General features: G+C 43.3%; 1 protein-coding gene across 2 annotated transcripts; it reads right to left on the bottom strand.

The window, feature by feature from the left end:
- Positions 1–2,375: 2,375 nt before the first annotated feature.
- On the bottom strand, positions 2,376–7,407 carry SNRPE (small nuclear ribonucleoprotein polypeptide E). Of its 2 annotated transcripts, XM_004425143.3 has the most exons (5): positions 7,266–7,407; positions 6,858–6,884; positions 5,723–5,785; positions 4,791–4,869; positions 2,376–2,594 (listed from the first exon to the last, which is right to left on the bottom strand). In XM_004425143.3, exons 1-5 carry the CDS (start codon positions 7,317–7,319, stop codon positions 2,539–2,541), a joined length of 279 nt encoding a protein of 92 aa, XP_004425200.1. In that variant the 5' UTR covers positions 7,320–7,407; the 3' UTR covers positions 2,376–2,538. The 2 variants fall into 2 exon arrangements, with proteins under 2 accessions (XP_004425200.1, XP_087292914.1); XM_087436788.1 differs by lacking the exon at positions 6,858–6,884 and having other exon boundaries at positions 7,284–7,369.
- Positions 7,408–10,273: the final 2,866 nt, after the last annotated feature.

The following is a 10,273-nucleotide window of genomic DNA, read 5'->3' as shown; positions in this document are numbered from 1 at the left end:
CTTGAAACTGACAACTGTGATACAATGAAAACAGCTGGTGCCTGCAAACACAAAATCCTAGGGTTTTCAAACTATTCTTATCCTTCCTTCTCCCTACGTACTACTAATAGAACAGCAGGCCTACATCAGCACTTACTTTTTCAGAGCCTGATTCTCTTCCCACCCCCTCTTCAAGAATGTTACAAGAGAGTTAGTGGGTGGTTAGCAAGACCCCCTCGGAAAGCAACAGCCATTCCAGAAAAATAATTGCTCACATACCAAGGGCTGTCAACAAGAGCAGCTTCCCAGCAGCACGTTTTAATAACCTTAATGAAGCAGAGCAATGCCTCCAGTGGTAATACAAATTCTGGTTGGAAGAAAAGATTTACAGATTGTGGAAAAGTACCACTTAAAAAGCAAACACCACAGGATCCAGCAGAACAGGAAAGCAAAGATTTCTAAATACAGAGCTCAATTGTAGGAGTTCACTGTACCTTATTTCTCACTATCATCGTTTGCTGTCAAAAATAGAAGCTTCCGGGGGCCGGCCCTGTGGCTTGGTGGTTAAGTGCGCACGCTGCAATGCTGGTGGCCCGGGTTCGGATCCCGGGTGCGCATTGAGGCACCACTTCTCCGTCCATCCTGAGGCCGAGTCCCACATACAGCAACTAGAAGGATGTGCAGCTATGACATACAACTATCTACTGGGGCTTTGGGGGGAAAAAATAAAATAAATAAAATCTTTAAAAAAAAAAAAAAAAAAAAAAAATAGAAGCTTCCGGGCCGGCCCGGTGGCTTAGTGGTTAAGTGCTCGTGCTCCACTGCTGGCGGCCCATGCACCAACGCACCGCTTCTCCGGCCATGCTGAGGCCGTGTCCCACATCCAGCAACTAGAAGGATGTGCAGCTATGACCTACAACTATCTACTGGGGCTTTGGGGGAAAAAATAAATAAATAAATAGAATTATAAAAAAAAAAAAAAAAAGAAGCTTTCACGTCTTGATCCATTCAGAATAAGCCACAGCAAGCAGAGCTTTGCTTACAGAGGGCAGCCAGGTCAGAAAGGCCACACGGGGAAAAGGAAGAAACAGTCAGCAGGATTTCTTAGGGATTATACTGCTCCAGCTTTTATCCTTCTTCCCAGCTATTTTGGTGCCAAGAAAGTTGTAGGGAGGTCTTTGCTCTGCTCTGAAAAAGCTTTTTACCAGAAAGGTTAAAGCAGTCTCAGGGCTGCAACTCCCTCTGCTGCCCAATGTTTTCTTTGCATGCAGTAGCAGGTTCAATGAATTTCAAACTCAAATGTTAGAAGAGCCACAGCAGCCCTTTATTTGAAATGTGACCAAAAAAGCACAAGTTCAAATAGGAGAGGAACAGCTAGAACGCCAAGTCCTAAGCTGGACTGATTTCTACACTCACCTACATCTCATGAAGGGTTTCCTTCACTCAGTTCAAAAAAAGGTTCTATGGCTCCTCACAGGTACCTGGAAAAGCAGGAACTGGGGCTTCTTGGTCCTTCCTTACCCACCCTTACTGATACTGCCCCTTACCAGAATTTAAGGTAGGCCTTATTCATCTTTCAAGCTCCAATTTAAAGAGCACTTAGAATGTGGTACTGAAGCTATTTGTTTGCCAGTCTGTTTCACTGTATTTATTCAACTTTGTGCCTATCTAACAGCAGATGCTAACAATTTAACAGAATTCTAACTAGAACCACTCCAAGATATTGGGGTAGGAGAGATTTGTCCACATTATTCAATTAGGAAAAAGGCAATAACTGGGGAAGAAACCAAAATCCTGAGAGATAAGAATAAGAGACAGGTGTTTCTCCAATTAACATACTATTCTGCCTAACAACTTACTAGTGCCACTTGTGGTCTTTTTCAGGTTATCAATCTCACAAAGTCTCCCTCCTGTTAACTCTTAACATAGCTCATTTTTAATTTTAATGTACTTTTCACCCACTTCATTCTTTGCCTATACCCCAATACCTCTCACATTCTGATCTTAGTGAAAAAAGAATTCACAAAGACCTCACACAGAGACTCTATGACAGTGCTAAGCAAATACTGAAGCTATTATAACGTCCCCAACCTACTGTAGTTAGAAACTAGCGCTCCAGCATCCAGAATTAGAATTGATAGTGAAGATATATATTAGCACAATAACCTTGGCTTATTTTTGTGAACCCTCCCCTTCTCCACCACCCAATATCAGAAGCTTACTTGTCAGGGAGAATTCCTACTCTTTGCCTTAAGAATCTACAGATCCAGGCTCTGTGAAAAGCAAATGCCCAGGGCAACGGCCACCCTTCAGAAAACTTGAAAATAAATATCAACAGCTAGTGGTGCCATTGTGTAAAAGGTCTCTACCACTGGATAGAAAGAAAGCAATGTAACTTTTTTAATAAAAACAATCCCAAAGCATTTATTGTCATCTGGTAATAACATACGAGTAATAAAAACAATATGAACCAATGTTTTAGAACTACACTCCAAAAAAGGACACCTAAAAAACAAACTGTATTGCCTTCTCAACAATTTCTCACTTCATTGATCATTTCTAGTTGGAGACACTTTGGAGCAGAGTAATATTATCTCCTTTTAGCATGATCCGACCTGCAACACAAAATTAAAAAAAAAGCTATTAACAGCCACTCAGACAACTGTATAACCACCTTGTAGCCTCAGAATTTCTAATCATTCTCGAGCAATTTTGAAAATGCTCTCTCTCTTATGAAGGTATTCGAACATTTTCAAATAACTATACATTGAAAGACTGTGCATATTATTGTCAACAATAGCCTAAACAAGGTAGAGAAACGTTATCTTATAAAAAGTACAGTTTCTGTAGTCTAAGGCAATTGAATCAAGTCAGTCTCACTGCTCTGAGTTTGTAGAAGCTGGGAAATGAGTTGTATGTCTGCCAAGTTTAGGAAATGCAATGTACTATAACCCCATTCTTAGAGCTCTTAGTATATTAAAGACTTCATCCTAAAATAAACAAATCTGTTTAAGTTTTAGCCAATATTTCCTAAACTTATTTGAGCAGAGAATATTTTTTTCCTGAGAAACATCTTCAGGAACACGGGTGTTTAGTAACAGTTTGAGAAATGCTAATCGACCCCAATAGTGATTAAATTGTTCCACTCTCCCAGGCTTCTACCACAGGTGATATTAATCTATTCTACAGGCTGGGTAGTACCATGGGAATTCAACACTTTGCAAGTAATTTATAAATAATATGATGTCAATAAGGCTAGCTTACCCTTCCTGGCAAGACATTTTTAAATGTGAAAAATCCAGGCTTTCACAAAAATAGCCTAAGCAGGAAACATAGCAAAACATCATACTACTTCTCAGAATCTACTTTTTGCACATGTAGTATAGGTTCAAAAGAATCCTCAGAGTCCGGAAAAAAAAAAGATACCTGAAACCCACCATTGATAAAAGTACTAGTGAGCTGTGAACTGGGGCATTAAACAAAGACAAGATGCTTATACACACCTCAAGTTAATGGGATATTCACAGAAATGATTCAGTTTGTCTTGATGAAGCCATGAATCCTAAAGACCCTTTGTTAACTGGGTTAAGAAACTGCGTTCATTATTCAATCATTTTTGAATTTCTACTACATGGCAGGCACTGAGCACATTAGGGAGCAAAAAAAACACTGGACCAGTGGGAGAGACATTAAAATAATCCCACTAATGAATGTTTTACCACAAACTCAGAGAGCACAGCACACCCTGCCTCCCCCATGCCCACCCCAAGCAAAACCAAACCAAACCCTGGGAGAAAATGATACTTGATCTGAGTCCTAAAGACACACTAACAGCATACACAAAGATTTATGGTGCGGCAAATGTGCAGACTCAAAGAATTGAAAGAAGTGAGGATGAAACTCAGATAACGAAGCAGAGAGTGATACAAAACAAGCAGAGGGAGATAAGGCCAGATCATGAAGGACTCTGCAGAACACATTAAAGACCTTCTTACTCTATGAGCACCAGGAAGCCACCGAAGGATTTCAAGCAAAGGGACGACAAGGTCAGACTGGTGTTTTTAAAAGATGACTGCAGGCTGCAGAGCAAACTGGAGGGGGATGAGGTAGCTCTAGAGAAATTAGTAAACCGAATGGAAACTCGTGCCACTCAGTGTGGCAGGGAACACTAAAATAGCTCTAGTGTGTTAGGGATGGGAACTGAGTTTGATTTCTGATATGCTAACGTTGAGGAGCCTTTGAGACACTCAAGTAGAAACACTCAACAGGCTCAGAGAGGTCTACAGCTACCAACGTAAATTTGGGAGTCAATACAGGCGGTAATTGAAGGCATAGTTTGAGTGCCTTAGAAAATAACACTGAGTGACAGGAGGGCCTAGAACCAAGACTTGAGCAACTAAAACACTGAATGGCTGGGTCCCAAAGACTGAATATACAAAAGTCTGAAAAGGAGTAACTAGAGATGAACACTGAAAACCTAAGCATAGTATCACAATGCCAAGGGAACAGTTTTTAAGGAGAGAGTGGCCAACAGTGCCAAATGCTGTTTAGAGTTCAATAACATAAGGACTAATATTGACCATTAAACACCATTAGTCTTCAGTGACCTTGGTGAGAACTGAGTGGACAGACAGGAGAAATGGAGTGGGGTAAGGAATAAGTGGCAGAGCATGATTCCAAGTGTTTACTACTCCCCCAAATAATAACTTCTCAAATACAAACTAAATTTAAACATGAACTGAGTTGCAAGTCATTCAACTGTACCAGTGAATACAAATTTCTACAATTCTATAAGGCATCTATATTCTTACCGAGTTGTTTTCTTGACTTTGTTTTAGAATGAATCTCTTCTGCATCATCTAATACGAGGTTCATATACTCATCAAAACCCTAGAAAAATAAGCCAATTGATGACTGTCATCTTCAAGTAAGATCACATCCAAACCATTCTAAAAGAACACACTTATGGAGGTACAGAAATGCCAACCAACTTCAGAAATTCACCGCTACACTGATCTTTCAGCTGAACACCACCTCCCACCCTAAGCCTCGCCTTAAATAACAAAGAAAGCCAGCATGTACTCCAAGTTACTTCTGTAACCTTTTGGACTAAGATCTCATTAGTTATGCCAAAGAGCCATTCTCTCTACCTTTTATAAGCTGCCCAAGGTCGAGTACACGCCTACATATGTGAATTAACATCTACTGCACCGCTCTTCCCATGCTCCCCACAAAACACTAACACCACTAACCACCACGGCTGCTTTCCAACTAGTAAACAGGGAAGGGAAGATTATATTGATGGAATCTACAAGTCTAAACAGAAAACCAAAGTGTCTGAACATAATACTTTCAGCCATATTTTATCCTTCTTTAAAACATTATTTAGGGTACTCTGCCATCCTGGGAGTCTTATTTAACTAACCCCACCCAGCTCTATTGAGGTATCACCTAACCCAGAACTAACACTCCATTAATCCTCACCGCCCCCCTCAATTTTATTTCTTTTGTCCTCTCCTTTGAATACTAACACTGTTGTTTAAATAATTTTTAAAAATTAATTTTCCCTCTCTTTTTTGAATTACCCAATTCCTAACAAGTAGAACAATGAGACAAGGATAGTGGGCCCTAAAAAACTTTCCTTGGGTTGGGTCTTGGACTTTTTGTACATTGCTCTGGCTGGCCTTTTCTGCAAAATCTTTTTCTGTGAACTAACTGGGTAGTAAATGTCCTGGGTACTCACAATGATACAGCCCTCTATCCGCATATTCACTTGCTCGTAAAGCCACACCTGAATCCGAGATCTCTGAAATAATCATAAAAATAGAAATGTTAAAAAATAAACATAATCCAATCACTTTGGTCAAACAACAGAGAAACATGGCTCCTAAAGAAACTTCAAAAATTTCAAGTCAAGAGTTTTAACCACTTAACACATACCTAAGAACTGGTAACTAAGACTAGTTACTTGCCAAAAAACATTCTCACTTAATAAATGCTATATTGGGACTAAGTTAATAATTTCCCTGTGATCTTGGAACTCAATCACATTTCTTACTGCTTCTATTCTCAATACATTTCAATTGAAAGTTGGTGACAGTATCGCACAAAGCAGGAATTTCTAATGACCAAGTGCTTCTTTCTCACCTGCTATGAGAAAATCCAGCTCCAAAACAGCTTTCTCTAGGTTCTTGGTTTTCCATGCCTTACACCTAACACTCTCAATTCTGGTGATTAAAAATTACAATGGCTTGAAATTAATGTTTTCCAATTGTATTGAACGCTAAAATTTGTAAGAGCAACAGGAACTACATTTTCCCTCAGAAATAATTTAAACACTCTGCCCTGCCAACTCAAAATCTGAGGTGCTAAAAATCCTCCCAAAAGAAAGCAGGCTGCCACTAAACCGCCTGAATCTATCCCTCCCCTCTCCTTTTTTTTTACTGTCTTTTTTATGTTTAAGTTTTCCTCCAGGTACTAAACACACCACCTTATGACGTGGTTTAAAGCTGACTGGAGTTTTCCTCCGATGTCTCACCCTAGGGGAAAGAAGAGGGAAAGGTTCCAACCCCCTGGCCATAACCACTACCAATATCCAAATACCACTGACACGTCTGCCAATAATTACTTTTTGAAATTAGTAATCTCGGTCTTGCAAAGTAACGATGACACGATTCTCTGATGCTTGGAGCTGGCATGGCTACACACCATTTTACTACATTAGAGCTTTCCCTGTACCCTTTCCCCTCAAATGCCCCTCCAATCTCCACAGTTTCCACCTATTTTTAACTCTAGAACACAGTGATCAGACAGAATGACACAGCCAAATAAATTCACTCTTTACTCAAAGAAAACTACGAAACTAACGACTTACGTACGTTTTGCAAGTATCTGAAGATGAGGTTCTGCACCCGCGGTTAAGGAAGAAGTACACGCACAGCACAGGCTCTGGCCCCTGAGCGAGTCAACCCCAGCCCACCGTCCCCTCGTCGTCTTCCGAGCGCGAGCTCTGCCGCCTGCACGACACAGGCGCCGCCCCCGGCCCTCGAAGGCGCGCCCTCTCACTCCGCGGGACGCCGGCCCCCGCCCTCACCAGGACTCCCGCAGCCGTCTCCCCGCGGCCCCCGCTCCCCCGGCACGGTGCTCGACTCCCGCGCCTCCTCCGGCTCGGCCGCCCGCCCGCGGGCTCACGGGAGGTGGCCGCGCCCCGCGCCCTCCGGCCTGCCGTCCGCTCTTCGCCCCGTCTTCCGGCCCGACCCCCCAGCCCTGCCGTCCGCGGAGGATACGATCGGCTGCACCATCACCTTCTGCACCTTCTGGCCCTGGCCGCGGTACGCCATGGTGAAAGCGGACAAAGGCCACACGAAGGCGCACGCCGCCTCAGAGCAACTTCCGGAATAAGGAACCGGAAAAGCAAGTGTATGGTCCCCGCGCGGCGACCGGGGAGGCTCCTGGGAAATGCCTCTCTAGCCGTGCGGCTCGCTTTTCTCGGTGCTCTACAGCATCCGGGGGAGGCCCGACTGAGGGGAATGGCGCTTTGGAACGTGGGCCGGTCCTACAGCGCCACCTGGAGGCGGCGGGAGGCGGCGGCTCGGTTTGAGTCGGCCGAGAGAAGTAGGCGGCCCAGGCGGCCCTCCGCCTGTGGAATGGGTTGGTTTGTGCTTTCCTAGGCCTGTCCGCCTGGAACCGAAGGTGACGGCCGCGCTGTGGTGCGGAGGGGCGGGCGGCGGGCTCGGGGCGCACCTGGCACTGTCCGGAGGCGGACGCCGTGGCTGCGCCGTCGTGGGCCCCGTGAGGTGGGGGGACGAGGGGCGCGGCCGTGTGCGTGGGGGCCCGGACCCTGACTCCGGGCTCCACCCGCCCCGACCGCGAGGACACGGGCGGGTCCCTCGGCCCGCCGGCCTCAGCCCAGCTGTCCCCAGACGGGCGGACACTCGCCCCGGGCGAGTCGGGGCAGCGGGAGCGCGCGTGCGTGGTCCGCACACCGTGTCCGGGGGCCGGCGGGAGGCGGGGTCCTGGTCAGCTGGAACCCCCGTTTCATGGATGAAGACACTCGCTCAGAGCTGAGGCCCTGGCTCAGGGCGCCCCTTAGAGGAGGGGCGGACGTTCAGTGAGGAAAGAGGGATGCCGACCTCGTGAAGGGGTTGAGGTCAAAGCGTACGAACGTGATTTTTAACCTATGAAGAGCTAGGAGACAGTGGAGTAATTATTTCTCAAAAAAAGTCCCCCGCCCCAAACCCGGTGGAGAGTGTGGGGCCAGAGTGAACTGGAGATGTGCAGGGTTCAGACAGCTCGGATCGCACACCGCCCTGCCCAGCCCATCGCAGGTGTGAAGACCTTGCTACTCGTTTTTGCGTTTTCCTGTCTGTTTCTGAAGTCGTGATTCCTAAACTTTTGGGGATTGATCCCTATAACCAATCATTTGACTGATAGGTCATATATACAACTCATGAGAAGTGATTTGCTTTTTTTTTTAATGATTTTGCTTTTTTACATTTAAATCTTTGATCCATCCAGAATTGATCCCAATGTATCCTAGAACTGATACAACTTTATGATTTCTAGATGGCTACCCAGTTGTCCGTCACCATTACAAAAAAATAACCCATTGTTCCCCATTCAATTTAAAATTCCACGTTTATAATATACCAGTGTATGTGTATGTACATAGTTTATATTTTGTTCAATTGATCTTTGTGTCTATGGACCAGTATCACTGTTATGAGTACAGTATTGTATCTTATAATTAGTTTTCTTATTTGGTAGGACTAGAAGTAGGTAGAATTTTCCTAGCTATTCTTATTTTTCTTACAAACTTTAGAATTAGTTTAATTTAAAAAACTTTTGGTATTTTTACTGTGATTACATTAAACTCTAGAACAACTTAGGTTAGTTTTTTTAATCTAAGTACATGATATATTTTTAATCTGACATAAAGACCAAAAATAAAAATTGGCAATGGTTGTGAACAATCAGTTTATAGCAAAGGAAATAAAATAGTCCTCAAACATACAAAAAGATGCCCAACTGCACTCATTAAAAGAGAAATGCAAACTACACTATGCTGAGAAACCATTTTCCCCCATTAGGTTGGCAAAGATCAAAAAGTGGTGGTAATGTAAATTATTAAACTCTACTTCTAGGTATTTAATCCTACAGATAAACTTACATGTGTGACATAATGTAATCATCGCAGCATTGTTTAAAATACCAAGACAGGAAACAACCTAAATGTCTATCAACAGGGACTGGCTCAATTACTGCATATTCATATAGTGTAATACTATGCAACTATAATCAAGATTAAGAAGCTCTTTGTCTCCTGATATGATATCCAATATATAGTAAGAAAAAACAAGCTGTGATGCATCTGAGATTTACTTCCAAATAATCCAGTGGAGCCAGCAGGGGATGGGGCAAGCCTAAGGAGCAAAATTTGAGGAATCACACTCACATGTGCAAGTACAACCCCGAGTGAGCACCTCCTTAAATTGTGCTCAGGCATCTGGCTTACCTCACCCTGGTCCCAGCCATGGGGCCCAGAGTAGGGGGTGGACAGTTGGTGTGGGTTTAGATGAAACAGGATTTGTCGTAAATTTGTAATTCATAATTTAAAACTATTCATAATAAAAAAGGTGCAGAATATCATGTGTTTTATACATGATATTGTATGGAAGTATACTTGCTTATATATGCCTGAAGTATCTCTGGAAGAATCCCTGAGAAACTAACAACATTGGTTTTGGAGAACTCAGTAGCTGGGGCAGGAGTAGGAGGGAGGATTTTTACTAAAGCCTCATGTACATTTTGAATTTTGAAATGTGGATGAATATAGCACCAATTGAATAAATTCATGAAATAGTGGAAAGTACTATGAAATATTTGTTTCCTTTTTTTATTGCAACTAATCATAATGTTCTTGTAAAATTTGAGATTTTCATGACACTCCCAAGGTCTCTGCAAAATAGGCTGGAGAATCACTGCTCCAAAGAGGTACACCCTGAGATAAGAGTCACCTCCAGACCTCCCAAATATTGAAGAACATCCTTCCTCTCAGCTTGAAGTTCCTTCCGTCTCATCCAGAAGCCTCACAACTTGCTGAATGGCTGTGATTGATTAGAAGCACACCAAAGAATGGGGCTGGGAAGACAGGGGCAGTCTAGCAAAGATCAGCAGCCCCTGAAATGGGTCAAGAACTTTTTCATTCACTCAGCAAATGTTTATTGAATACCTTGTGTTATGGGCTGAATTGTACCCCCCCAAACTCATATGTTGAAGCTCTAACCCCCCAGTA

Source organism: Ceratotherium simum, chromosome 2, assembly GCF_057802395.1.
Source record: "Ceratotherium simum simum isolate JZ-2026a chromosome 2, ASM5780239v1, whole genome shotgun sequence".
NCBI classification, from domain to species: domain Eukaryota; kingdom Metazoa; phylum Chordata; class Mammalia; order Perissodactyla; family Rhinocerotidae; genus Ceratotherium; species Ceratotherium simum.
Note: the sequence above shows the minus strand (reverse complement) of the source record. Positions and strands in the feature narration are given on the sequence as shown.